The sequence below is a fragment of the Moschus berezovskii genome, chromosome 6 (assembly GCF_049115385.1).
Source record: "Moschus berezovskii isolate FMDL1 chromosome 6, NW_MosBer_1.0, whole genome shotgun sequence".
NCBI classification, from domain to species: domain Eukaryota; kingdom Metazoa; phylum Chordata; class Mammalia; order Artiodactyla; family Moschidae; genus Moschus; species Moschus berezovskii.
Genome location: NC_142465.1, coordinates 61,072,701 through 61,100,072, shown reverse-complemented (window position 1 = coordinate 61,100,072; position 27,372 = coordinate 61,072,701). Strand labels below are relative to the sequence as shown.

Genomic DNA, 27,372 nt, shown 5'->3' with positions numbered 1-27,372 from the left:
GTTGATTTATAATGTTGTATTAATTTCTGCTGTACAGCAGAGTGATTTAGTTATACATATATATGCATTCTTTTTTATATTCTTTTCCATTATGGTTTATCCCAGGACATTGAACATGGTTCCCTGTGCCATACTGTAGGACCTTGTTGTCCATAGGATTTTTGATTTAGTATTCAAGACCTTTCACCAGTGGCTCTTTACTGCTGTAGTCTTGGCAACTGATCATTCATACTGAGCATTTACTATGTGCTTGGCATTGTGCTGGGAAATAGACAAGTTGAATTCATACTTTCCTACCTTTTCTCCTGCTTCACACCACCTGTTCTGCACTTGTTTAGTTCTTCCTTTCTTCCATAAATACCACCTTTCTTCTACTCCATGTTTATTCATTTGGTAGTTGTTCATTTATTCAGCAAACGTTTTTGAGTCTTTACAGTAGCGTTGTCGTAGTTCTGGTGATTGAGGTTGTAGCAATGAACAAGACAGATTTTTATCTAGTACGAGAGAAGACCAGCACTAAAGATAGAATGCAGTTGCTGTAAGCTGCCAGGAAGATGTAATAGAGAGTGACTCCTGGGGGGAAGAGTTGAGCTGGGTGACTAGGGAAGTCCTCTTAGAAGGTAACATTTGAACTGAGAGTTTAACTGAAGAATGAGAAGGAGCCAGGAGGCGAGAAGTGGGATGAAGGGTATTCTAAGCAGAAGGACCAGGAAATGCAAAGGCCCAAGGCAGCAGAGCAGTGTAAAGGGGAATTGAAAAGACCCGTGTGGCTCACAGTGGGTGGGGTTGGGGAGGTGGTGATGGGTTAGATGAGGTCAAAGACGTAGGCAGTGACCAGATTTCCGGGCACAGTTAGCCCTCTTGGAGTGGAATGGCAGGCTGCTCTGTGGATAATGGATGGGAGGGAAGCAAGAGAGAAAGCGGGGAAACCAGTTTGGAGGCCAAAGTGGCAGTAGCTCAGAAATGGAGTGATGGTAGCTTGGACTAGGTTAATAGCAGGGGGAATGAGGGGGCAGGGATTTGAGATGTGTTTTGGAGGCAGACTCTGTGGAACTGGACAGACTGGAATTCGAGGTGATAGGTAAGTCAAGAGAATGGAGACTTTACGTTTTTGGCTTGAGCAGCTTGGGTGGCTGGTAGCACCATCTACAAACATGGGCAAGACTGTGTCAATTGCTTTCTGGTGGAGTATGGTGACACTGTTTGGGTTTGTTAAGTTGGAGATGCCTCTTAGACATCCAAGGAGAGATGTTAGGTAGTTGTTGATACAGGCATGTGGAGTTCGGAAGAGAGGTCCTGAGAGAGTTATAATTTCTCACCTTCAAAAACCCAGATCAAAACTCACTTGCAGGCTTTCATTGTCTTGCCCCACCCACAGGAGTAACCCCTGTTACTCCTTTAGCTGTCATACTTCATCGTTTGTACTGTCATGTTGTGTCATGAAGATAAGTATTTCTCGACATTTTGCCATGTGAAGGCCTGCGCTTGTTTCTCATGCAAGCCCTCTCTCCCTGCTTGAGTGTAACTTCCTCAGGAAGAGGAGCCTTGTGTCTTCTCTTAGGTAGCTCTTTTCACTCCTCACACAGCTGCAGGGCTGTCTAGCCTGGGTCTATCTAGCCTTTGCTCAGAGAATGCATTTTTCCTGTTATTGGGAATGAAAGGACACAGACGTGAAACTCTGTAGCAAAAGTTGTGCCCTGCAGACCTGAGTCTTCCAAGTTCAGAGCCAGCCCAAGTAAGTAGTTCTTACTTGGTGGGGTGTGAGAATGAGGTGAAGTGTGGTGGCAGACAGGGGACCTCATCTCTCTGTGCCTCTCCCCTCACCTGGACAGCTCCTGGCCTGCAGCCTGATTCCAACTGCCCTGCCCTGGGTCACCCCATCTCTTGAATTTCCCTTCACAGAAGCCTCAGTGTAAAGTCTGCCGGTCGTGCCCTGTAGTGAAATCCTCTCAGCACCTGTTTCTGGACCTGCCTAAGGTGAGTGGGCCTTTCCCTCAAGCCAGTCTGCACGGCCTCTCCTGCACCTTCTGCCTTAGCGACAGGCAGCGACAAATGTGTGCCAAATCATTCTCCCATGTTTCTAATTTCCATTTTAAAATCATGCATGCTTAATGTGAAAAGATGTAACAGGAAAAGAGCACAGAGTGAAAGGCCATGCCCATCTGCCAAGAGGTAATTTTTGCTGCTGATTTTCCTCTATAGCACTTGCATGTGAATGTTTTATTTTAATTTTTGTGATTATTATTATTTTTTAATAGATTATTTATTTTTGGCTGCACTGGGTCGCTGCAATCTGGCTTTCTCTGGTTGTGAATGGGAGCTACTTTCTGGTTGTGGTGTGCTGAATGAAAATATTTTTATGCCTTTTGTCTTTTCCTTAATGTAAATTAGATCATGGCATTCATATTATTCTGCAGTCTACTTTCTTTTACTTCACAGTTTGTCTTGACCAATTTTTCACTTTAGTGGATCTGTCTTTTTTTTCCTTTTATTTGTTTAAAAAATATTTGGCCACACCTGGTGGCCTGTGGGACCTTAGTTCCCTGACCAGGGATCAAACCTGCACCCTTGCATTGGAAACTGGAGTATTAACCACCGGACTACCAGGGAGGTTCCTATTTATTTGGCTGCGCTGGGTCATGGGTTTTAGTTGCACACCACGCAGGATCTTCTGTTTTAGTTGCAGCTTGTGGAATCTAGTTCCCTGACCAGGGCCACCTGTATCGGAAGCTCAGAGTGTTAGCCACTGGACCACGAGGGAAGTCCCTTTTTTTTTCCTTTTAAACTTTTATTTTTAGATGATTTCAAACTTGCGGAAAGTTGTAGGAGTAAGCAATTCCTAGAACAAAGAACCTTGTGTTCTTTACCCACAAGAACCTCATGTACCCATTACCCAGATTCACTGGCGGTTAAGATTCTGCTCCATTTGCCCTAGCATATTCTCTCTCTCATACATGTATGTATATGTACTTACAGATCCTCTTTACTCTTAAATGCTTCAGGGTATGTTTTCTAAGAAAAAAGACATATTCCTGCATAACCACAGTATGGTTAACAGAAATTTAACATTAATATAGTTGTGTGATCTATCATCCATATTCCATTTTTGTCAATTATTCCAATAATACGCTTTCTAGCATGTTTTTTCCTGTAGTGCCAAATCTGGCTCTGAATAATGCATTTAGTTTTTCTGTCCTTTAGTTTCCCTTAATCTGAAACAGTTCCTCAGCTTTTATCTTTTATGATGTTAACAGTTTTTAAGAATATAGACCTTGATCCCCCTTTCAAAACAGAATATTTTTCATTTTGCATTTATTGACTGTTTTCCTCATGATTAAATTCAGATTATGCATCCTCAGTTGGAATATTGCATAGGTGATACCATGTTCTTTCCAGAGGCACGTGATGGCCATTTCCTCCTTATCAGTGATATAAATTTTGTTCAGTCAAGATGTTACTAGGCTTCTCCACTGTATAATTAATATGTTCCCCTTGCAACTGAAAGCAGTCTGTGGAAATGCACATTTAAGACCGTGCAAGTATTTTGATCTTCATTGAAAGGGTTCCTCTGAATTTATCATCCATTTATTTAATCATTCTTACCTGACCGGGTTTTTATTAAGATTTGCCAACTCTACCCCTCTCTCCCCACTTACCCTCCTCCTTCATTCATTTGTTTATCTATTTACCTATTTATTATCAGTGTTGACTCATGGATTCCAATTTTTTTCAGTGGTTTATAACTGATTCCTGTCTTAAATAATTTTGATGTTCTAATTGTTCCTTATTTGCCCAACGGGAGCCTCAAGGTGGTTTCTCTGGGCGTTTCTGAGGTCTCCTATCATTTTTAAGCAATTATTTTCTAGCATAGCAGGATATTCTAGATTCATCTTGTTCCATCCTGGGATTCAACCATTTCTCCACCAAGCCATGTTTTTTTTTAAAGCAGGGAACAGTATTAGAGGCCAAGTTTTGTGTGCTCATTGCTCCTGGGATGTGTTTGCTTCTCAGCCCTCTCAGCAGAAAGTTAGGCATTTATTTTAGGTTCACACTGACATTGCCATTCCAGTGCAGCCCCATGGAGTTGTTATTCACTTTCCCTCATCCCATATTTTTTATCTCCCTTCTTCCGCACAGCAAGTACTCTGGTTTCCAGCAACATTATTTACTCATTTATTTGATCCTACAGTACACCTAAAAATAATTTCAGAATTGCGTCACCCATCAGTTCAGTTCAGTTCAGTCGCTTAGTCGTGTCCGACTCTTTGCGACCCCATGAACCACAGCACGCCAGGCCTCCCTGTCCATCACCAGCTCCTGGAGTTCAGTCAAACTCATGTCCATCGAGTCGGTGATGCCATCCAGCCATCTCATTCTCTGCCGTCCCCGTCTCCTCCTACCCCCAGTCCCTCCTAGCATCAGACTCTTTTCCAGTGAGTCAACTTGTCGCATGAGATGGCCAAAGTATTGGAGTTTCAGCTTTAGCATAAGTCCTTCCAATGAACACCCAGGACTGATCTCCTTTAGAATGGACTGGTTGGATTTCCTTGCAGTCCAAGGGACTCTCAAGAGTCTTCTCCAGCACCATAGTTCAAAAGCATCAATTCTTCGGTGCTCAGCTTTCTTCACAGTCCAACTCTCACATCCGTACATGACCACGGGAAAAACCATAGCCTTGACTAGATGGACCTTGGTTGGCAAAGTAATGTCTCTGCTTTTTAATATGCTATCTAGGCTGGTCATAACTTTCCTTCCAAGGAGTAAGCGTCTTTTAATTTCATGGCTGCAGTCAGCATCCGCAGTGATTTTGGAGCCCAAAAAAATAAAGTCTGACACTGTTTCCACTGTTTCCCCATCTATTTCCCATGAAGTGATGGGACCAGATGCCATGATCTTCGTTTTCTGAATGTTGAGCTTCAAGCCAACCTTTTCACTCTCCTCTTTCACTTTCATCAAGAGGCCTTTGAGTTCCTCTTCACTTTCTGCCATAAGGGTGGTGTCATCTGCATATCTGAGGTTGATATTTCTCCAGGGAATCTTGATTCCAGCTTGTGCTTCTTCTAGCCCAGCGTTCCTCATGATGTACTTTGCATCTAAGTTAAATAAGCAGGGTGACAATATGCATACAACCTTGACGTACTCCTTTTCCTATTTGGAACCAGTCTGTTGTTCCATGTCCAGTTCTAACTGTTGCTTCCTGACCTGCATACAGGTTTCTCAAGAGGCAGGTCAGGTGGTCTGGGATTCCCATCTCTTTCAGAATGTTCCACAGTTTATTGTGATCCGCACAGTCAAAGGCTTTGGCATAGTCAATGAAGCAGAAATAGATGTTTTTCTGGAACTCTCTTGCTTTCTCCATGATCCAGCGGATGTTGGCAATTTGATCTCTGGTGCCTCTGCCTTTTCTAAAACCTGCTTGAACATCTGGAAGTTCATGATTCACATATTGCTGAAGCCTAGCTTGGAGAATTTTGAGCATGACTTTACTAGCGTGTGAGATGAGTGCAATTGTGCGGTAGTTTGAGCACTCTTTGGCATTCCCTTTCTTTGGGATTGGAATGAAGACTGACCTTTTCCAGTCCTGTGGCCATTGCTGAGTTTTCCAAATTTGCTGGCATATTGAGTGCAGCACTTTCACAGCATCATCTTTCAGGATTTGAAAGAGCTCAATTGGAATTCCATCACCTCCACTAGCTTTGTTCGTAGTGATGCTCTCTAAGGCCCACTTGACTTCACATTCCAAGATGTCTGGTTCCAGGTGAGTGATCACGCCATCGTGATTATCTTCGTCATGAAGATCTTTTTTGTGTAGTTCTTCTGTGTATTCTTGCCACCTCTTCTTAATATCTTATGCTTCTGTTAGGTCCATACCATTTCTGTCCTTTATCGAGCCTATCTTTGTATGAAATGTTCCCTTGATATCTTTAATTTTCTTGAAAAGATCTCTTGTTTGGAGAAGGGAATGGCAAACCACTTCAGTATACTTGCCTTGAGAACCCCATGAACAGTATCAAAAGGCAAAATGATAGGATACTGAATGAGGAATTCCCTAGGTCGGTAGTTGCCCAGTATGCTACTGGAGATCAGTGGAGAATTAACTCCAGAAAGAATGAAGGGATGGAGCCAAAGTGAAACAAATAGCCAGTTGTGGATGTGACTGGTGATAGAAGCAAGGTCCGATGCTGTAAAGAGCAATATTGCTTAGGAACCTGGAATGTTAGGTCCATGAATCAAGGCAAATTGGAAGTGGTCAAACAGGAGATGGCAAGAGTGAACATAGACATTCTAGGAATCAGTGAACTAAAATGGACTGGAATGGGTGAATTTAACTCAGATGACCATTATATCTACTACTGTGGGCAGGAATCTCTTAGAAGAAATGGAGTAGCCATCATGGTCAACAAAAGAGTCCGAAATGCAGTACTTGGATGCACTCTTAAAAACGACAGAATGATTTCTGTTCGTTTCCAAGGCAAACCATTCAATATTACAGTAATCCAAGTCTATGCCCCAACCAGTACTGCTGAAGAAGCCGAAGTTGAACAGTTCTATGAAGACCTACAAGACCTTTTAGAACTAACACCCAAAAAAGATGTCCTTTTCATCATAGGGGACTGGAATGCAAAAGTAGGAAGTCAAGAAACACCTGGAGTAACAGGCAAATTTGGCCTTGGAGCACGGAATGAAGCAGGGCAAAGGCTAACAGAGTTTTGCCAAGAGAATGCACTGGTCATAGCAAACACCCTCTTCCAGCAACACAAGAGAAGACTCTACACATGGACATCACCAGATGGTCAACACAAAAATCAGATTGATTATATTCTTTGCAGCCAAAGATGGAGAAGCTCTATACAGTTATCTAAAACAAGACCAGGGGGTGACTGTGGCTCAGATCATGAACTCCTTATTGCCAAATTCAGACTTAAATTGAAGAAAGTAGGGAAAACCATTAGACCATTCAGATATGACCTAAATCACATCCCTTATGATTATACAGTGGAAGTAAGAAATAGATTTAAGGGACTAGATCTGATAGATAGAGTACCTGAGGAACTCTGGACGGAGGTTTGTGACATTGTACAGGAGACAGGGACCAAGACCATCCCCATGGAAAAGAAATGCAAAAAAGCAAAATGGCTATTTGAGGAGGCCTTACATATAGCTGTGAAAAGAAGAGAAGCGAAAAGCAAAGGAGAAAAGGAAAGATATAAGCATCTGAATGCAGAGTTCCAAAGAATAGCAAGGAGAGATAAGAAAGCCTTCCTCAGTGATCAATGCGTCACCCATACCACTACGAAAAAACCTACTAAGGTGAGTTTAGGGTTAGTTTGCAGTCCTGCTCCTTCCCCTACAACTGAGGGTACATAATCAAATGTGTTCAACATTGTCTTGTCTTTCCCCTTTCAGTGTGGTTATGTTACTGAAATAAGCCAATAATTTAGGTTCATTTGCTTCTGGTTTTTTTTCTCTCCTCATACTTGTTTTTTGAAAATGTAGAACATTCAGTTCAGTTCAGTCCAGTCGCTCAGTCGTGTCCGACTCTCCGCGACCCCATGAATCACAGCACGCCAGGCCTCCCTGTCCATCACCAACTTCCGGAGTACTCTCAAACTCATGTCCACAGAGTCGGTGATGCCATCCAGCCATCTCATTCTCTGTCGTGCCCTTCTCCTCCCACCCCCAACCTTTCCCAGCATCAGAGTCTTTTCCAGTGAGTCAACTTGTCGCATGAGGTTAATATGCTTCTAAATCAAAACCCTGAGAAGCCTGCCATGCTGCAGTCTGCGAGGTCACAGAGTCAGATACGACTTGGCGACTGAACAACAGAATACTCAGAGAAGTGTCATTCCCTTTCCTGTCCATGCTGCCTTGTTCTCCTGTCTCCTGTAGGTGATTAGTTTTGTTTTCTGACTTAGTGTGTTTATTTTTATAAAGATAAGCTTTTATATATATGCATATAAAACATTTTATATATATATATAAAGATGAGCAGATAAATGTATGTATACATATGTATCTGTTATTTCCTTCTTACACAAAATATAACATCCTGTACATACTGTTTTGCATTTTATGTTTTTCACCTAACAGTATGTTCTAGAAATCATTCTGTATCAGGACTACTCCATACATGTCAGTTCATAAAGATCATTCTTACTCAGTCTTGTTTTGTTTTTGTTTGGCAGCATGTGGGCACCTTAGTTCCCTGACCAGGGCTCAAAGCTGTGTCCCCTGTGATGGAAGAGTGCAAGCCTAGTCACTTGGTCACCACAGAATTCTGTTTTTTCCTTTGAATTTTTATTTGCTTATATTTTGGCTGTGGTGGGTCTTCCTTGCTCTGTGGGGGCTTTGTCTGGTATGGCGGTTGTGGGCTGTTCTTTGTTGTGGTATTCCGGCATCTCATTGCGGTTGATTGTCTTGTTGCAGAGCACAGGCTCTAAGCACGCGGCACACAGGCTTAGTTGCTCCATGGCATGTGGAGTCTTCCCGGACCAGGGATTGAACCTGTGTCCCTTGCATTGCAAGGTGTATCCTTAACCATTGGACCCCCAAGGAAGCCCTGTTATTTAAACAGTTGCATAGTTCTTCATTCTGTGTGGGTACCATAGTTTGTTTAACCAGTTTCTTGTGTTCATCATTTAGGTAGTTTCTGGTATTTTGCAGTTAAAAATGCTGTCCCGGTGAATAACTTGTGCATATGTATTTTTGTACTGTGGGAAGTCTGTCTTCAGGATAAATTCCTTCAGGGATCACCTGCTGTGTCCAGAATAAATGCATATGTAGTTTATGGCCTAATTGTTCTCAGTAGGTGTTGTTCAGTTTTACCTTCCTCCCAGCAGTGTGTGTACCTGTTTGCCTCACCAGTACAGGTGTGTTGTTAGGCTTCCAGTGCTGTGGTGTTTCTGTGGATGAATCATGTGAACCATCCCTTATGAAAGATTTATCTTTGTTTTTCTGCCTACAAAAGCGATAAACACTTGTTTTTAAAATTTCAGAATGAGATAGGTGGTGTAAAAGTGGATATTCCCCCTAATCTCATGTGAGAATAAAGTACTAAGATATATTTTATGTTAATCTGTGTATTACTATTACTTATTTTTATAATGATAGGATTATATCTTATATTACTATTTTGAAGTTTGCTTTAATGTATTTCTGAGATCTTTACATATCAATACATACAGGTCTTCCTCCCTCTTTTTAAAAGCCTTAATAAATATTTCATTGGTTGATATACCATAGTTCTTTGAATTCTACTGAACCAAGTGAATTAGTTTTAATTTTTGGTGTGATGAGCGGTACTGTTCTCTTATAAATACATCTATACACACTTAGGTGAAAATTTCTGTTGAAAAAAATCCCAAGAAGTAGAATTGCTACGGCAAAGTCATGAATCCTGAATTTTAATTATATATCAATAAACTACTCCAAAAAGCTTGTATATATTTATCCTTATGCTGACCACACATGCAGCTGTCATAAACCAGCTCTCTGTGCTTCTCTGCCATTAGCTGGGAACGCGGGTGGAGGAGTGGTTGGAGAAGACGTTACCTGGCAGTGACTGGACACCCAATGCCCGGTTCATCATTCGTTCTTGGCTTCGAGATGGCCTCAAGCCCCGCTGCATAACCCGAGACCTCAAGTGGGGAACCCCTGTGCCCTTAGAAGGTTTTGAGGACAAGGTAAAAACCCTGTGCTTTATTCACATCTCATATTATTCAGCTTTGGGGTTGAAACCCTGGGCAAGCAGAACAGACCGTTGATTATGTCTTCTTTCAATCTGAGACTCTAGGTTGGCAGGGTTTTCCCAGTGTGCTTGCATTCTACCATGTCTCCTCCCTCCTGACCCTCCAGGTGTTCTATGTCTGGTTTGATGCCACCATTGGCTACCTGTCCATCACAGCCAACTACACAGACCAATGGGAGAAGTGGTGGAAGAACCCAGAACAAGTGAGTAGTTCTTGGTTAGCCTGTCCATGGGGCTTCCCAGGTGGTGCAGTGGTGAATTCTCCTGCCAGTGAAGGAGATGCAGGACATGTGGGTTTTATCTCTAGGCTGGGAAGAGCCCCTGGAGGAGAACATAGCAACCCATTCCAGTATTCTTGCCTGGAAAATCCCATGGACAGGGGAGCCTGGCAGGCTGTAATCCCTGGGATCACAGAGAGTTGGACACAGCTGAGCATGCACACATGTACCCATTGCCTGTCGGAAGGGTGAATGTGTAGTGGGGTGATTAGGATTGGGCACCTGATCTTTCTTAGGCCTTTGAAGAGGCTCTCAGGAGCTCTGTCTCCCAATTACATTTCATAGGTGAACCTGTATCAGTTCATGGCCAAGGACAATGTTCCCTTCCATGGCATCGTCTTTCCTTCTTCAGCCCTAGGAGCTGAGGACAACTACACCTTGGTCAGCCACCTCATTGCTACAGGTACCCTGGGAGACTGAAGATGGGGGGTGTTCCAGGGAGTGAGGGCCAAGGCAGTGCTTGGAAGAAGTTCCTGCAGAGGTGCTAGGTCTTGAGTTAGGAGTTGAGGTGAGGGAGGAGGGAGGTGGGAGGGGGAACTCATGTACACCCGGGGCGGATTCATGTCAATGTATGGCAAAACCAACCAATATTGTAAAATAATTAGCCTCCAATAAAAAAAAAAAGGAGGTGAAATAGGAAACAATTAGAACATGGACGCTCAACCCAGAAAAAGGAAACAAGGACCTGAAGAGAGCAGAAGTTCAGAGCTAAATTTTGTAATGGGTGGAAGTAAAGGGGAAAAGATCACATTGGAGAGGAAGGATCTCCCAAGTTCTATGCAGGCCAGCTACTCTAGAGCTGAGGTTGAGGAAAGAAGAGTTAGTGGGTCAGGGAGGAAGGACGTGATTTGAACAGAGGTTTGGCATTCTCCTTCTCTGTCCAGAATATCTGAATTACGAGGATGGGAAATTCTCTAAGAGCCGGGGTGTGGGAGTGTTTGGGGACATGGCCCAGGACACAGGGATCCCTGCTGACATCTGGCGCTTCTACCTGCTGTACATTCGGCCTGAGGGGCAGGACAGTGCCTTCTCTTGGACAGACATGTTGTTCAAGAATAATTCCGAGCTGCTTAACAACCTGGGCAACTTCATCAACAGGTGGGGTCTGGTGAGGGGTGAGAGGCAGCAGATAGCTGGGGGCGGGTGGGGGGCTTGTAAGGGGGGGGGAGTTAGTTGTAGAGATATGACTTTAGCAGAGTTCATCACCAAGTGAGTTTTTGCTAATTATTTTATTAATGTTATTGGAAGTGTCTCCTTTCCTAGTGCAAGTTCACTCGCAGGCCACTGAAAAGTTTGACTGAAAAAGGGGATTTTTTTAGCACAGGGGTAGGAGATTGGAGTTTTATTACTTCAGTCTCACTTTCCATTATTGGTCCCTATCTCAGCTATTCTGCAATCTAAAGAAATAATCTCTGTGGCTTCCCACCCTTTCAGATTTGGTCATTACCCACAATGATCAGGTAGTCTCTGCTAGAGGATATATGTGTTTGATATCGATTAATGTATACTGACTTCTGAAAAACAAATGGTTACTGAAAACCTTGTTATGAGGGATATCTGTATGTAAAGTATGTCTGTCATGTGAAGACATTTTCTTAGGGGAGAGAGAAAATAAGGAATTAAGTTTTGGTTTCTAGCTTGAGGGAGCCAGGTGGTTTCAGTTCTGAGAAAATGTAAAATTATGAAAACCGTGTCCAATTTTCTGTAAGGAGACTGAGCAGTAACTCTTCTTTTCTCTCCTCTCCTTCCCTACTCCTATCCAGAGCTGGGATGTTTGTGTCCAAGTTTTTTGGGGGGTTTGTGCCTGAGATGGTGCTCACCTTTGATGATCAGCGCCTGCTGACCCACGTCACCCTGGAGCTCCAGCACTACCACCAGCTGCTAGAGAAGGTTCGGTAAGTATCTACACCTCTGTCTCAACTCCGTGATCTGCTGGCATGTTGACAACCCCATACTGGTACCCCCAGGACCTTACACCTTGCCCTGCATCCTTCCTGCCCAGGATCCGGGATGCCTTACGTAGCATCCTCACCATCTCTCGCCATGGCAACCAGTACATTCAGGTGAATGAGCCCTGGAAGCGGATTAAAGGCGGCGAAGCTGACAGGTGGGTAAGAAGGTAGGGGTGGCTACAGAAATAAAGTGACTGGTTGGATGTGTCCTCTTGGAGGTCTGGACGAATATTTTTTCTTCCCCAGGCAGCGGGCAGGGACAGTGACAGGCTTGGCCGTGAATATAGCTGCCTTGCTCTCCGTCATGCTCCACCCTTACATGCCTACAGTTAGTGCCACCATCCAAGCCCAGCTGCAGCTCCCACCTCCAGCCTGCAGTATCCTGCCCACAAACTTTCTATGCACCTTACCAGCAGGACACCAGATTGGCATGGTAGGTCTGAAAGTTGGAAGATCCAGCCTCTCTTAAAATTTGTTTAAGAAATTATTCATTTATTGGCTACACTGAGCCTTTGTTGCCACACTCGGGCTTTCTCTAGTTGAGGCAAGCGGAGCTACCCTCTAGTTGTGGTGCGCAGGCTTCTCATTGTGGTGGTTTCTCTTGTTGGCTCTAGGCACACGGGCTCAGTAGTTGTGTATGGGCTTAGCTGTCCCAGGGTGTGTGGGATCTTCCCAGTCCAGGGACTGAACCTGCATCCCCCATGTTGGAAGCATGGAGTCATAACCCCTAGACCACTAGGGAAGTCCCTCAAAATTTCTGCCTTGCCATGCAGCCTTTGGAGGAGGGCTCAGGGAAGAACTTACTTTGGGTGTGACACTCTCATAGCTGTTCTCACAACCCATTCCACCCTCACCTCCACTCTGCACTTTAGGCTTGCTTCTGATATAAAGCCCTTGGTATTGGTTTACAAGCCCAATATTTTCTTTAGCCCATATATCCTCACCGTCCTTCGTGCCAGAACCCAGGGGGCAGGGAAAATACAGGGTAGCCACTTTCTCAAGACAAGGTGATAGAAATATGTACGTACTCCTCTAAACTTGTGCATCAACCTAGCATCATTAAATAGCCTAAGTCATCTTTGATCCTAATGAATGCCAGTGCTTTTTCTGGTTTTTTTACTGAAATCAGCATGTATTTTGCTCAGCGGTATACTCAACCTTTCTTTTGGAACATTGAGTTCCTAAATGTCAGAAGCTGGGGTGGCGAGGCCCTCTTTATAGTTGAATAAGAATTTATACCCCATCAGTGGATCATTCTGGAATTTTTTTCACAGGTCAGTCCCTTGTTCCAAAAATTGGAAAATGACCAGGTTGAAAGTCTGAAGCAGCGCTTCAGTGGGGGCCAGGTGAGAAAGCTAAAGACTCACCCACCAGCAGTCCTCCATGTCCCTCAGTAGCCCTCACTCATTCCTCTTTTGGCTCTGCTGCTTCCTCACTTAGTTTTTCTTTCCTGTCTTAGCTAGAAGAGTCTTTGGCATTAAAGGTAATCACTTGCTCCTGCAATCTTACATCAAACCTGAAGTCAGGGGATGTTTATGGTAGCAGGTGCTAACTCTGTCCTGTCATTGTTCTAAAGGCAAAAGCATCCCCCAAGACAGCAGCTGGACTGACAACAGCTGGACCACAGCAGATCCAAGCACTGACAGAGGAAGTGACCAAGCAGGTGTGGGGCTGAAGCCCTATGGGAAGCTGGAAAAGCTGAATCCTAAATAGGTCCTTGCTGGTCTCACTGTTATTCCCCCGCCCCCTCTCCTCTCAGGGCAACATTGTCCGAGAATTGAAGGCACAGAAGGCAGACAAGAACCAGATTGCTGCAGAGGTGGCTAAACTCTTGGATCTGAAGAAACAGTTGGCTCTAGCAGAGGGGAAACCCCTGGAAACCCCTAAGGGCAAGAAGAAAAAGTGAAAGTGATAACTTACCATAGAAAGTCACTTTAATGGATATGGACAATAATAAATAAATGTACAATCTCTATATACATGCTGAGACCCTTTTCTGTCGTCTATCCTAAGCTTCTCCCCTAGTGAACTGATGGTGGGTGGGGTATGTCGTTGGCACTGGTGACGTGGTCAGTAGATGCTTCCGGGAAGGGTCAGAAGTGGCCGGAAATGGAAGTGCTGGTCCCAGCTGTTCATGCTTGGTGCAGATTAACCATCCGGTCAATCAGAGCTCGGCGAGTTGCCTCCACTTCCCTGGTCAGGCGCTCGATTTCCTGTTTGAGCCGTTCATTCTCTTCAGCTAGCTGTGCCACTTTCCTTTCATTTTCTTGTTCTTTCTCCTTCATGCGTTGCTTGCCAGCCCGGGCCGGGGACTGGCCACTCTGTTTCCGTTTTCTGGGTCTTCCTTGGTCTTCCTCTTCTTCCTCCTGAGCCAGGGAGCTCTGACTGGACTCTGGAGAGCAGGGGCTCTGGGAGGTGCATGTGACCTCTGGTGGTCCTGGCTCCTCAGTAAGCCAAGCCAGAGAGGCGGGGTCAAGAGTGGTGAAGGTTTTTGATTCTTCCTTCAAGGAGATAAGGCAGGGTAGGTATGAATTAGTTCAGAAGGGAAGGGCAGTACCTCCTCTTCCCCCGGCATCAGGCCTAGCATTCTTACCTCCTTGTTTCCAGGGGGTAAAACATAGGTACCCCGATTTTCATCTGAGGACAGCACCTCCTGCAGGTCTTCATACCAGGCTTCCAGCTCCCAGCTGGACAGTGCCCCAAAGGAGAAAGGCAATGACTCAGCTGCCATCTCTGTGGCTGGATCAGGCTCTGGAAAAGGACATACTCAGGATAGTGGGGGTGAGGAAAGAAGCTCCATCAGTCAGTCTACAGGTAAGCACATTGGCCTACTGCCTGTCTTGGTAGATAAAAGTTTATTGGGAAGCAGCCACAGCTGTTTATTCACATGTTGTTTTACAGCTGCTTTCATACTACAATAGCAGAGATGAACAGCTGTGAGACTTTTCTGTGAGGTTCTCGCATCTTAAACATTTACTGTCTGGCCCTTTAAAATGTCTCAACCCCTGATCTAGAATGAGAATCCCTTTTTGCTTTTGCCCAGCACTTGAAGAAGCAAGTACCTGGACATGCATTCTTGTGGGTTCCTAGTAAAAGTCTTCAGCTTCCCTTGGGGAACTCCGCTGGTTGTTTCCAGGGGCGGTTACCAGACACCTGTACTCCTTTCTCCTCCTGTTGGGGGAGCCTAGGCAAACAGTCCTTGGGTCCATCTAACCTTGGGTGGGGAATGAGGTGTGGTGAGACCTCACCTGACTGCTGACTGTGCACTCAGAGCCAGCTTTCAATTAGGACATGCTCTAAGAATAGGGATTTGGTCACCTCTTAAAGGGCAGGCCAGGAGGATGGATGTGGCCTAACAGCAAAAACCTGCTCAGACTCAAACCCTCCTCTCCTGTCTCCTCTAGGTGTTTTCATAAGCAGCAACTCTTACGAGCTGGTTTGGGGAAACAGTCAGTTAAACTTACCTGCTTTCAGGTGTGGTGATGTATGAAGATACACTTCCTTCTGGAACACTGTGGGGATCAAAGATAAATATTAGCCAATTTTGGAAGGGTGGACAAAGGTTCTTTTTACCTCCAGCTTCCTACTGGTCCTTCCTTACTTCCTATTGATAGTTATCAGTCTATGTAGCCATTTCCAAGGACAGAGAAGAGCCTGAGTTCCTTTATTTTTAGTTGCTGACATTTGTAGTCCTGATTACATAATAGCAAAATCCTGGCCAACTCAGCTTTTTCTAAATTCAAGGCAGTCTTCAAATCTGCCAGGGGGGACGGGAACAAACCAAGTGGCCTTTTCCTAATTCTATTCCCACACTGACCATCTTCAAATGTGTATTTTCAGTCTAGACCTCTCCTGGGACCTCCTGGATATCTAACATGCATCTCAGACTTAATATGTCCCAAGACAAACTGGCTAATCTTCCCCTACCAAGGTCTTTCCCATCTCAGTATACAGCAACTCCAGTCGCTTGAGCCAAAAACCTTGGTATCATCCTTGATTCCTCTCCTCTCACACCCCACAATCCAGTCCAAACCAACAGCAAAACCATCATTCTTCAAAACCCCAGAATCTAAACACTTCTCACCAATTCCACTTTTTCTAATCTAGATTAAGTTACTCTCATCTCTCCTAGGTGACTGCAGAAGGTCTCAGTTTCTGCTCCTGCCAACCAACCCCTCCTGGAGTCTATTCACAACAGCAGCCAAAGTGAACCTTTTAAAACTTAAGTCAGGGTGTGTCATTTCTCTGTTTAAAACCTAATCTCACAAAAATTAAAGGCAGAAGTCCTTTAAATGGCTTAAAAGGCCCTCCACAGTCTGCTCCTTCCTTGCCTTGTTTTTCTCATTGACCTCCCCAGCTCTTGCTCACTCTAGTCCAGCCAACTGGCCTCTTGATCCCTAAAGATACTATACATGCTCCCACCTTAGGACTTCTGCTCTTGCTATTCCTCCTGGAAAGCTCTCTCTTCCCACATAAATCTTTCATTTAAATATCACCTCAGTGAAGGAATCCCTGACCACCCAGTGTAAACTGCAACCTCCACTCAGCATTGTCTACCCTTCCATGCTTTAATGTTTTCTATGGCACTTTACTGGAGAAGGCAATGGCAAGCCACTCCAGTACTCTTGCCTGGAAAATCCCATGGATGGAGGAGCCTGGTAGGCTGCAGTCCATGGGGTCACTCAGTTGGACACGACTGAGCGACCTCACTTTCACTTTTCACTTTCACGCACTGGAGAAGGAAATGGCAACCCACTCCAAAGTTCTTGCCTGGAGAATCCCAGGAACGGGGGAGCCTGGTGGGCTGCCATCTATGGGGTCGCACAGAGTCGGACACGACTGAAGCGACTTAGCAGCAGCAGCATGGCACTTTACATATTTGCTTACTGTATTTCTATTCCCACTGAAATGTAAACTCTGAGAGAGCAGACATTTTTTTCTCTTGTTTGTGGATAAATGCTGGGCCCCAAGCTGCATGGCACATAGTAGGTCTGGTTAAGTATTACGAATGAATGGATAAATTCTCCCCAATCTCTCACAGGGGTAGGAGGATGAAGCTCAAGGGTAGAGCAGCAGCTGCCTGCCCCTGGGGACTGCAGATGCAATATCGTCCTGAGTCTTTCTCTGCAGGGTTGTCCTCCCTGGGGAACCCTTCTTGCATTCCCGTGTGTGGGACAAGGCTTTCATCAGCAGTGGAGCCCCAGGCCAGAGGGCTGCAGAGCCAAACAGGGGGCTAGCCTGATGCAATGGTTACACAGAGATTAGTTGGGAGACAGGACAAGGGGAAAGAGGCATGCACTAATCCCAGAGGAAGGGCAACCCACTTGGGAGACCCCAAGTGGCTTCCCACACTTAAAAGACCCAAGATGCTCTCCTGAGCAGGAGGCTAGAGGCCTTTGGGGAAAGGAAAACTCATCTCCGTTCCCTGTCCATCGACACCCCTCTTCCCGAAGACTTGTGCCGACCTAAAATTTTCTGTTCTCTGCAAGGGTGCGGAAAGAATGTCCTGCGGAGGTCCAGAAGCCCCAGCTACTGACGTGGCTATGCTGGCCCCGAGACAGGACTGGAGGTTGGGGAGGGGGAGGGCCGCCGGCGGCAAAGCGGCGGCAGCGGCCCGAACCACTGGGTCACCAGGCTTTTCGGGGGTGTGTCCTGTTGCCCCGCCTCCCACCGGATAGGCCTAACAAGGAGGCCTAGGGTCGGCAACCCGAGAATAAATCTTCCTAGCTGGGGCCCGGTCGCCTAACAGCACAGATCAGGGCCTGTGCTCCGGGCAGGGGTAGGATGGTGCGGTCGTGTGAAGGACGGGGTGTCTGTCTCGTAAGCACTACTTTCAAATAAAGGATTCTCCTCATCCCTCCCCGGGACAGTCACTTCTCTTAGTGGAGGGGGTGGGGCGGGGCTACACCCTTAAGAGCGGATGCCTTAACTTTAACTCGTGTTCGCAAGGATGGGAGGGTAAAAGGTAGATGGGGAATCAGTACTCGCCTCTCTCCTCAGGTTCCGGCTTTGATTTTGGCTCTGTCGCTGCCACCCGCTCATCTTCAACATGATACACTCTATGCCTTAGACTCAAGCCTCTGACCTCGATCTTCGGAGCTGAGATCTTTTAACAGGGCCTTGCCCTCCTCTCTGGGCGGTTCCAGAGGTCTACCAATCAGAAAGCGGCACGCCGGCGTTGGCCCCGCCTCATCCCTTACATCCGCCACTCAGGGGCCCCGCGGCACCGCCCCCGTCGCTCCCTCCCGCTTGGGAATCGACTTAGTGTTGGACCCGGAAGTGGCTTTGGGTCACGAGGCTTCGCGGAGGAGGTGAGTGAGTCATGCGCGCGCGCGGAGGGGAGAGCTGGAGGGGGAGGGGAGGAAAGGGGGGCGGGGATGATGCAATGTTTGGCAACCGGTATCTGCGCGCGCACGCGCAGGGAACTACAAGGGTGGTGGGAGGTGCAGGGGGGGTGGAGGAGAGGAGAGAGGGCGGGGCGCCAGCTCCCGGTACCCAACGGCCCCAACGGCTATCCACTGTGGTCGCCCCTAGGCTGCGGTGTGAAGGCTCACTGCAGCTTGTCTCCCTCTAGAGCTCTTGTTCCGCCCATCTGACATTAGCCTCCGTTTTATCTTCACCAAAAGAAACTCCCATTTTCCTGGCCCCTGATCCCCTCCCTGCTAACGGACACCAGGTCTTTTAAACCTCCCACCTTTGAAAATTTGCATTCATCCATCAGGATTGTTTGCATCTTCTCGAGTCTTCTTAAAGGGGTCTTCTCTCAAAAGAAGCCAAGGAGCTGGACGCCCCTTGGTAGTCATTTTCAGCTCTTCCCTGAAGAGCCCCCTTAAACTTTATTCTTTGTAAAGTTTCTGATGAGCCCTCGGCATGCCAGAATTCGTGTTCTTTGCCGAGTGGCCCCGATCCCACTGTTTCGTCTAATCATCTCCCCCCAGTGGTGCTCTGGTGCCCTTCACCAAAGACCAGGCCCGCCCTTTTCAGTGTATCAGACCTGCAGGTCCTGTGACTCCCTGCTGTGAGGAGCTGGGCTTCAGGCCTCCTGCCTTAGGTGTTTGGGCTACAGTAGAGCCTTGTTGCCTGGAACACTGCGTGCACGTGAGCGCAAGAATGCCTGGGACTGGGTTCTCAGGAGCCCAGATTCTAGCCTCAGCGGTCCCTCACTTGCCCAGGGATCCTAGGCCAGTTACCTAGTCTCGCCGTGCTTCACCGTTCTTGTTCGTAAATAAAAGATCGCGTGCTGGAAATAAAATGAGATTATTATGAACTTGGAGGCAGCTTGAACAAAAGTGAAAAGCACGGTGGAAAATGCAAACTATATTTCAAGTGCCATTAGGTAGAAGACGGAAGCCATGTGGTGGCCTGATACATATCCTGTCATATCCTCATGGGGCAGCCAGAGTTTGTCCTAAGAAGCTGTCACAAGGCCAGTTGTGGCTGGATGGCAAGTATAGGCGGTGGTGTGACCGGTGACAGGTCCTTGGCCAGGCCTGCACCACTGCTCCAGAGCTCCATTTCTCCTTCTGTAAATGGGGGCGGGGGTGGCTTGGACCAGATGGTCTCTCCTGGCCCAAAGACATGACCAGGTTGTCAGTGACAGGCAGAGGTCATGTGACTTGACAGGCCGGGGTCGTGTTTTGACATGTTGACCTGGGGAGGCGGGTCAAGTCCCAGCACACTACCCGGGAAGCCTTTGGGGCGGGGCAGGGCAAGTCGCGACTTTCATCTTTTGGGGCCGGCTCCTCCCGGACCTGGCATTCCTGGCTCCCCCAACAGATTGTGGCTTTGGAAGGGGCCCCTCCCCGGGGAGGACTGGGATTGGCCACCAGTGGCCTGGGAAGAGGCTCGGATCCTTCCGCGGAGGGCGGGGGGGTGGCCCCCGCGTGGGGTGTTTGTTCTCTTGGGGATTAATGGGGGGTTGTGGGGGAGGGGTAGGCGCGCTCCCGCATGCGCACTGCGGCCCCTCCTGTTGGCTCGTCGTTGTCCGCTGGGCGGGGGCCCGGCCCCGCCCCTCTCCCGTCCGGGCAGCGGCGGCGGCTGCGGCGGTGGCGGCGGCGGCGGCGGCGGCGGCGGCGGCGGCGACGGCGGCGGCGGTAGCAGCCTGCGCGGTGCCTTCTGGGAACGGAATCCCCAGGGCTGCCCCTGGCCCCCATGGCGCATGCGCGGGAGGCCGCTCGGTGATCCGCGGCAGCGGCGGCGGCGCTTCCTGCTAGGACCGGCCGGGGCTGTACCGGAGGCTCGGGCTCCACCGACCCTCCTCCCACTCCCTCCCACTCACCCTCTGGGCCGCGACTGCGCAGGGCGGGGCCGGCCGAACCATGGGCCGCGGTGAGTGCAGGGCCCGGCCCCCCCCACCTCGCCCCTCCCCCTCCCCTCCTGTCCCTACCCTCTGCCCCCTCCGCGTCCTCTTGGCCCCTTTCCCTGGCCCCATCCCCACTCCCCCGCCCTCACCTGCTCCCACCGTTTCTCTCTCTCACTGCTTGACTTTTGCCTTCTTCACTTCCCTCCCCTCAGTGCTTCGCCCACCCTCCGCCCGCCCTCTCCCCAAGTTCCTTCCTACTTCGTGCGTCTTCCCCTCCTCCCCAAGCTGAGGGAAGCAGGCTGGGTGACAGGGCGCCTTGTTATGAGAGGGAAAGTTTAGAAGCCGCCAGTGTGGGGTGGGAGCGATGGTGGGGTTGGAGAGAATACTTTCAGGTTTGTGGGGCGTCCCCATATATATCAGAGGAGAATCCGTCTTGGAGCTAAACTGAAGCCAGTGGGACAGAAGGTGCTGATTCTTCTTGCCTTAGGCTTGGGGGGAAATCCGGAGCTTCTGAGAATAGTGGCAGAAGACAGAACTGTGATTCCACCGTTTCTTAAGAAGACCCGAGTGAACTAGATCAGTGATTGTCTAGTGCAGCCAGGCCATGGGGGAGTTACGCTGGTACCACCCCAGCGAGCAGTTGGGCAGTTGCCTGGTGATCTGCGGGGCAATCCATACTTTTCATATGATCTTCCTGAGGGCGAGGGAACAGCAGGGGCCAGTCTCTCTGGGAAACTTCCTAGAGATTATGGGAATTAACCCGGACTCCTGGCTGAAGGTTTCTATCCTTGGTGGGATGAGGGGGCCTTGCCCTTTATGTGTTTAGGGATTGGGCTGTGATTCCCTGGTCCCTCAAAGTTGTGGCTTTGACCCTCTGGTCCCTAGGGACTGAACGTGGAAAGGATGGTTGTGGACTCAGCCACCAGATCCCTGGGATCTTTCTGGGTACTTACCTCCTGTTAATAAGGATCTTTCTCTTGAGAGTATCCTGGTCTGTGGTGCTTTAGTAGGTTGGGCAGATTCCTGACTGTCCTTTCTCCTGTATTGCAGGTGTGGGCTAAGCCGGCGGCCCCGGCTTTAGACTGGACCCCACAATGTTTGCAGACATGTTCAGGTAGCCATGGTGGGCTAGCAGAAGGTTCCCCCTCATTCTCTCTCCCAGCTCTCTGACAGTTTCCCTTTGCTCCCGAGTTCTCTTGAGTCTCCCCACAACCTTTGCCTTGCGGGAATACTCCCTCAGGTACCCAACCCAGTTTAATCCTGCTAATGCCACATGAATGTCTGTGTTATCAGGCACGTGGGAGCTGATTACACACAATGAATGGGGGCAATGAAAGCAGTGGAGCAGACAGAGCTGGGGGCCCTGTGGCCACATCTGTCCCCATCGGCTGGCAGCGCTGTGTTCGAGAGGGTGCTGTGCTCTATATCAGGTGTGGCTCCCCAAAGTTCCCCAGTTTCTATCCCCAGGCCCTTCAGTTGCCTGAGTTTTCCCTCTTCTATTCCTTCCTCTCAAAGCCCAGATTGCTGGTGCCCTGTTGCTGTCTGTTCCTCTTCCTTCCTCAGCCTTTTTGCTCTCTGTGCCTCTGGTCCTGTGCACTTGTTCTTTCCATCTCTTCTTTACTCTCTGCCCTTCCTAGGAAGGTCTTTGAACTGTTCTTTCAGTGTTTTCCAGTTCAGTGTTATCTAACCTCACACTCTGACCCTATCCTCTCCCAGTCCAAGTGGCACAGAGCTGTCTTCCTTGGAGCAAACCCGGAGCTACCTCCTCAGCGATGGGACCTGCAAGTGCGGTCTGGAGTGTCCACTCAACGTCCCCAAGGTCAGAGTGGTGAGGGTGCGATTGTCAGAGAGACTTAATGCTGGTCACTGACCGAGGTAGCTCTTCTCAGAGTCTGCTCCCTCAGAGTCCTTGTCTGTGCCTTCCACCTTACAGGTTTTCAACTTCGACCCTCTGGCCCCGGTGACCCCGGGTGGGGCTGGGGTGGGGCCAGCATCAGAGGAGGACATGACCAAGCTGTGCAACCACCGGCGGAAAGCTGTTGCCATGGCAACTCTGTACCGCAGCATGGAGACCACCTGCTCACACTCTTCTGGTGAGTGTTCTCTACAGAGACTGAGGAAAACTTAAGGGTCTGGAAGAGAGGTGGTGCGAGGAGCTCTGTGAGAGGGAGCAAGAAGGGTGGAGTGGGGAACTACTTGGTGAGAGGAGGGCACAGGGAAGCTGGCAGTTTGTGGGAGGAAGGGATGGAAAAGACAAAGTTCTTGGAAGGGGAGCCACAGGTTGATCCTTTGTTTCTCATTTATTGCAGGAGAGGGAGCGAGCCCCCAAATGTTCCACACTGTGTCCCCAGGGCCTCCCTCTGCCCGCCCTCCTTGTCGAGTCCCTCCTACAACTCCACTCAATGGGGGTCCTGGCTCCCTTCCCCCAGAACCACCCTCAGTTCCACAGGCTTTCCCCCCTCTAGCAGGCCCTGGGGGGCTCTTCCCACAGCCAAGGCTTCCTGACCCTGTCCCTTCTGGAGGCAGCAGCAGCCCTTGTTTCCTCCCACGGGGCAATGCCCCCTCCCCAGCTGCACCTCCTCCACCTGCTATCAGCCTCAACGCCCCCTCATATAGCTGGGGAGCTGCTCTCCGATCCAGCCTGGTGCCCCCTGACCTGGGCTCTCCTCCAGCCCCCCACGCCTCCTCCTCACCACCTTCAGACCCTCCTCTCTTCCACTGTAGTGATGCCTTAACACCCCCTCCCTTGCCCCCAAGCAATAATCTCCCTGGTCCCCCTGGCCCCTCTGGTCCTGCCACTCAGCCACCAGTGTCTTCAGCCACTATGCACCTGCCCCTGGTCCTGGGGACCCTGGGAGGGGCCCCCACGGTGGAGGGGCCCGGGGCACCCCCCTTTCTTGCTAGCAGCCTACTCTCTGCAGCGGCCAAGGCACAGCACCCCCAACTCCCCCCTCCCAGCACTTTACAGGGCCGAAGGCCCCGTGCCCAGGCACCCTCAGCTTCCCACCCCTCATTGCCCCGTCCCTCTCAGCGTCGTCCCCGCCGACCCCCGACTGTGTTGCGATTGCTAGAAGGGGGGGGCCCTCAAGCCCCTAGGCGGAGCCGTCCTCGGGCCCCTGCTCCCACCCCCCAATCTTTTCCTCTCCCAGAGCCATCCCAACCGATTCTCCCTTCTGTGCTGTCCCTGCTGGGACTCCCCACCCCTGGCCCTTCCCACTCTGATGGAAGCTTTAACCTTTTGGGGTCAGATGCACACCTTCCTCCTCCCCCCACCCTCTCCTCAGGGAGCTCTCCCCAGCCCACGCACCCCATCCCACCCGCCCTCCCTGGGACCAGCAGTGGCAGCCTCAGCAGTGTGCCAGGTACGTGAGTGCACCAGAGCCCTTCCTTCGGGTACAAAGAGACCGCCAAGACATTGAAGGGAGAACTTAAGAGAGCTCTGTAGTGGTTTTCTGGGTTGGGGGGCAGGGAGTTTTGATTCTTTAGATACTGGGAGAAAGGGTCTCTCTAGAGCTGAACCTCTTTTTTTCTTTGCAGGTGCCCCTGCCCCACCAGCTGCCTCCAAAGCCCCCCTAGTCCCCAGCCCTGTGCTTCAAAGCCCATCTGAAGCGCTTGGGATGGGGGCCGGCCCAGCCGGCCCTCTGCCTCCCCTGGCTGGTGGGGAGGCTTTCCCTTTCCCCAGCCCCGAGCAGGGCCTGGCGCTGAGTGGAGCCAGCTTCCCCGGGATGCTAGGGACCTTGCCCCTCCCTCTGAGTCTGGGACAACCTCCACCTTCTCCATTGCTTAGCCACAGTTTATTTGGCGTGCTGGCTGGGGGAGGGGGACAACCTCCCCCTGAGCCCCTGCTCCCCCCACCAGGGGGACCTGGCCCTCCCCTAGCCCCAGGTGAGCCCGAAGGGCCTTCACTTTTGGTGGCTTCCCTGCTTCCACCACCCCCCTCAGACCTTCTTCCACCCCCTTCTGCACCTCCTAGCAACCTCCTTGCCTCTTTCCTGCCCTTGTTGGCCCTGGGCCCCACAGCTGGGGATGGGGAGGGATCTGCAGAGGGAGCCGGGGGTCCAAGTGGGGAGACATTTTCAGGTTTGGGAGACCTGCCCCCCCTGCTGTTCCCCCCACTTTCAGCTCCCCCCACCCTCATAGCTTTAAATTCTGCGCTGCTGGCTGCCAGCCTGGATCCCCCCTCGGGGACGCCCCCCCAGGTGAGGATAGGGGGTGAGTGGGTGGGACAGAACAAGAGGTAGAATCAGAGATGGGAGCTGGGAATCAAAGGCTTTCAGGTTCATGTCTGAGCTCTTCCTTAGGGCCTTTGAGGAGGGCTTAGTTCTTAGCTGGGGGTAGGATGGACTGTAAGAATTGGGTCTGTATTTAATAAGCATGGCCTACTTCAGTGGGGCTTCAGTTGAGATTGTATACGTGAAAGTACTATAAACTTACTGAATACTTTACACATGTAGATGTTACAGCCATTTTTTCTTCTTAGCCCTGTGTCCTGAGCGCCCCCCAACCTGGACCACCTACCTCCAGTGTCACCACGGCAACTACTGACCCGGGGGCCTCCTCTCTGGGCAAGGCCCCCTCCAACTCAGGGAGACCCCCTCAACTCCTTAGCCCTCTGCTGAGTGCCAGCCTGCTGGGTGAGTCTGAGGGAAGACTCTGGTGTGAGAGAGAAGAAAGGAAGCAGAAAAACTGGGAGTAGAGACTAGATGAATTGGGGAAGAAAGTCTGTGACCACTGAGTCGAGCCTAAAAGAATGGGTCTGCTCAGCCTAATTGGTTTGCCCAGGGAGACCCTTGATTTTACAATTCCTTAACAGGTGACCTATCTTCGCTGACCAGCAGCCCTGGAACCCTCCCCAGTCTGTTGCAGCCTCCTGGCCCTCTTCTCTCTGGCCAGTTGGGGCTGCAGCTCCTCCCTGGGGGGGGAGCTCCTCCACCCCTCTCAGAGGCTTCTAGTCCCCTAGCCTGCCTGCTACAGAGTCTCCAGGTGAGGGGATGGGTGTGTGTGTTATGGAGAGAATTTTTTTCCCAAACTGGAAATACAGACATTTCAAGTTAAAGTAGTTGGAACTGCATTTGAAACTGACAGAGATCTGTTTTGTCTGCAGATCCCTCCAGAGCAGCCAGAAGCCCCCTGTCTGCCCCCTGAGAGCCCCACCTCAGCCCTTGAACCGGAGCCTGCCCGGCCTCCCCTCAGTGCCTTAGCCCCACCCCACAGTTCTCCCGATCCCCCAGTCCCTGAGCTGCTCACTGGGAGGGGGTCAGGGAAACGGGGCCGGAGGGGAGGAGGGGGACTTAGGGGCATTAATGGTGAGGCCAGGCCAGGCCGGGGACGAAAGCCTGGCAGCCGGCGGGAGCCTGGCCGACTGGCCCTCAAGTGGGGGGCACGTGGTGGCTTCAATGGACAAATGGAACGGTCCCCGAGAAGGACCCACCACTGGCAGCATAATGGGGAGCTGGCTGAAGGGGGTGCTGAGCCCAAGGATCCATCCCCTCCTGGGCCCCATTCTGAGGACCTTAAGGTGAGTGTGGATTAAGTAATGGTTGTCCAGGCACAAAGGCCCTGAGGAAAGGTTGAGGCCAAGGTGCCTTTTTCTATACACAGTCCATCTTTTCTCAGATATCCCCAGGGGTAGTCAGAAAGTCTCGTCGTGGCCGCAGGAGAAAATACAAGTGAGTATACTGGCCTTTTCCGGCTTCTTGTTGGTTTTATAGCAATGGTTAAGAGTGATTTGGCTTTCGAAAAGGCAGTAGTTACTTGAATATGAATAAGGATATTATGCCTATACTATCCACATGTAGAAAGTTTCCCACCCAAAGTCTGAAATTCCCCTGGCACTCAGGGAAGTGTTCCTGATCCACCTGTGCCCTTATTTCAGCCCAACCCGGAACAGCAACAGCTCCCGCCAGGACATTACCTTGGACCCCAGCCCCACAACCCGCGTAAGTGTGCATCACTGTGTTGGTGGGTGGGAGTGCATATAAAGGATGAGAAGGAGGAGAAGATTAGTGGGAGTGGGGAGAAAATAAAAGACTTCCTGATACCTAGCTGTTTGATCACTTCTTTCAACTTCCCCTCTTGTATAGGCGGCTGTCCCTCTGCCTCCCCGGGCCCGCCCTGGCCGTCCTGCCAAAAACAAGAGGAGGAAACTGGCCCCATAGCAGCCATACCTGGAGCTGGATCTGACCCTGACTGGGGAGAGCTGAGTGCTGAGCCTCGGGAGCCCCTGCCAGCCACCTGCACCTGTGGACAGTGGGTGGGGGCACTACTCCCCACTCAGAGCACAAATGCAACCCCTTCCCCCACAGTCCCATCCTGAGCCATTGCAGGGGGTAGGGAAGCTCACCCCCTCCCCCCCAAAGCCATGTCACTGAAAAGGCCTGGGGGTGGTGGTATATGGCCCTCTCCCCACCAGGCTAAGGGGAAAACCCCCTCCCCCAGGTCTTTTATTTGTTTAAGTTATTTTTGCACAAATGACTCTTTTATATTTAATTCGACTTCATTGCCTCCCTTCTTAAAGCCAGCAGGCTCAGTTTACAAACCTGTGAGCTACTGTTGGCTGCTGCCCTCCTTCCCAACGAAAGGTACAAAGCAATAAGCATCATGCGTCCTCCCCTCACCCCTGCCAACACCCCTCTGCCTCTGGCTCAGGTTGCTCAAAGCACAGATCCCCCTCTTACCCTGTCCCCAGGTTTGAAACACATAGCCTCATTTCAAGGTGTAGCCAGCTTCCCTCCACTTTCCTCTGGGATATGAAGAGGGGGTAAGGGGGCAAAGAGAGCCCTCTGGGTCTCTCCTCCCATACACACTACACTGCCCCTTCTCCCCCATCAAAATGCTCAGAGACGTTGTGACGATGCGACTGAGGATTATGCAACATGGTCCAACCGGAGCGGCCAGCATGACCAGCTGTCCAGGGGCTGCCTCCTGCCTTTTCTTTTGTAAAGACAAGACCCTTGGGAGTTTTAATTCTGTTTTGTACTTGCCCTGTGGGGCCTCCACTGCTTTTCTATGGGAGACACTCTTAATTTAACAGATGAGAATATTTTGAAACTCTGGCTCTGACTCTGTCCTCATTTTTTCCTTAGTTCTGTA

General features: G+C 49.7%; 4 protein-coding genes and 1 long non-coding RNA gene across 13 annotated transcripts in view; 2 read left to right on the top strand and 3 right to left on the bottom strand.

Moving 5' to 3' along the window:
• Positions 1–13,884, top strand: part of MARS1 (methionyl-tRNA synthetase 1) — a 30,350-nt gene extending 16,466 nt beyond the window's left edge. Inside the window, exons 12-23 of one of the 2 annotated variants that reach the window (XM_055396692.2) lie at positions 1,903–1,977; positions 9,513–9,683; positions 9,856–9,951; positions 10,312–10,429; positions 10,911–11,124; positions 11,790–11,921; positions 12,029–12,133; positions 12,225–12,411; positions 13,253–13,324; positions 13,438–13,461; positions 13,555–13,641; positions 13,738–13,884. In XM_055396692.2, coding sequence (XP_055252667.1) covers positions 1,903–1,977; positions 9,513–9,683; positions 9,856–9,951; positions 10,312–10,429; positions 10,911–11,124; positions 11,790–11,921; positions 12,029–12,133; positions 12,225–12,411; positions 13,253–13,324; positions 13,438–13,461; positions 13,555–13,641; positions 13,738–13,884 — 1,428 coding nt within the window. The remainder of the gene's footprint in view (positions 1–1,902; positions 1,978–9,512; positions 9,684–9,855; positions 9,952–10,311; positions 10,430–10,910; positions 11,125–11,789; positions 11,922–12,028; positions 12,134–12,224; positions 12,412–13,252; positions 13,325–13,437; positions 13,462–13,554; positions 13,642–13,737) is intronic. The other variant, XM_055396693.2, reaches the window with a different exon arrangement.
• A 10-nt stretch (positions 13,885–13,894) lies between these two features.
• DDIT3 (DNA damage inducible transcript 3) lies at positions 13,895–14,709 on the bottom strand. Its single transcript, XM_088837081.1, has 2 exons — positions 14,572–14,709; positions 13,895–14,479 (listed from the first exon to the last, which is right to left on the bottom strand). Exons 1-2 carry the CDS (start codon positions 14,707–14,709, stop codon positions 14,111–14,113), a joined length of 507 nt encoding a protein of 168 aa, XP_088693207.1. The 3' UTR covers positions 13,895–14,110.
• On the bottom strand, positions 14,571–18,035 carry LOC129537221 (DDIT3 upstream open reading frame protein). Its single transcript, XM_055396697.2, has 3 exons — positions 17,967–18,035; positions 15,443–15,490; positions 14,571–14,729 (listed from the first exon to the last, which is right to left on the bottom strand). The coding sequence occupies exons 1-2, from the start codon at positions 18,027–18,029 to the stop codon at positions 15,449–15,451; spliced, it is 105 nt and encodes a 34-aa protein (XP_055252672.2). The 5' UTR covers positions 18,030–18,035; the 3' UTR covers positions 14,571–14,729; positions 15,443–15,448.
• Positions 17,972–27,335, top strand: MBD6 (methyl-CpG binding domain protein 6). 8 transcript variants are annotated; one of them, XR_008681956.2, is made up of 15 exons: positions 20,169–20,306; positions 21,331–21,394; positions 21,574–21,710; positions 21,997–22,099; positions 22,214–22,373; positions 22,590–23,642; positions 23,818–24,479; positions 24,761–24,914; positions 25,094–25,263; positions 25,385–25,798; positions 25,882–25,949; positions 26,156–26,219; positions 26,364–26,533; positions 26,798–26,861; positions 27,121–27,335. XR_008681956.2 is itself a non-coding variant. In XM_055396688.2 (13 exons), the coding sequence occupies exons 3-13, from the start codon at positions 21,598–21,600 to the stop codon at positions 26,436–26,438; spliced, it is 3,036 nt and encodes a 1,011-aa protein (XP_055252663.1). In that variant the 5' UTR covers positions 17,972–18,289; positions 21,331–21,394; positions 21,574–21,597; the 3' UTR covers positions 26,439–27,335. The 8 variants fall into 8 exon arrangements, 4 of the variants coding, with proteins under 4 accessions (XP_055252663.1, XP_055252664.1, XP_055252666.1 ...); XR_008681957.2 differs by lacking the exon at positions 26,798–26,861; XR_008681954.2 differs by having other exon boundaries at positions 26,798–27,335.
• On the bottom strand, positions 19,280–20,498 carry LOC148777621 (uncharacterized). Its single transcript, XR_016037611.1, has 2 exons — positions 20,430–20,498; positions 19,280–20,184 (listed from the first exon to the last, which is right to left on the bottom strand). It is a non-coding gene; the product is annotated as an uncharacterized LOC148777621 (long non-coding RNA).
• Positions 27,336–27,372: the final 37 nt, after the last annotated feature.

Coding starts and splice junctions, on each gene's coding strand:
- DDIT3 (XM_088837081.1), bottom strand. CDS start 14,709: ATGGCAGCTGAGTCATTGCCTTTCTCCTTTGGGGCACTGTCCAGCTGG. Junction 14,480..14,571: donor TACCCCCTGGAAACAAGGAG/GTAAGAATGCTA, acceptor ATCTCCTTGAAG/GAAGAATCAAAAACCTTCAC.
- LOC129537221 (XM_055396697.2), bottom strand. CDS start 18,029: ATGTTGAAGATGAGCGGGTGGCAGCGACAGAGCCAAAATCAAAGCCGG. Junction 15,491..17,966: donor GCCGGAACCTGAGGAGAGAG/GCGAGTACTGAT, acceptor TGATCCCCACAG/TGTTCCAGAAGGAAGTGTAT.
- MBD6 (XM_055396688.2), top strand. CDS start 21,598: ATGAATGGGGGCAATGAAAGCAGTGGAGCAGACAGAGCTGGGGGCCCT. Junction 25,799..25,881: donor CCCATTCTGAGGACCTTAAG/GTGAGTGTGGAT, acceptor TTCTATACACAG/TCCATCTTTTCTCAGATATC. Junction 25,950..26,155: donor GGCCGCAGGAGAAAATACAA/GTGAGTATACTG, acceptor CCCTTATTTCAG/CCCAACCCGGAACAGCAACA.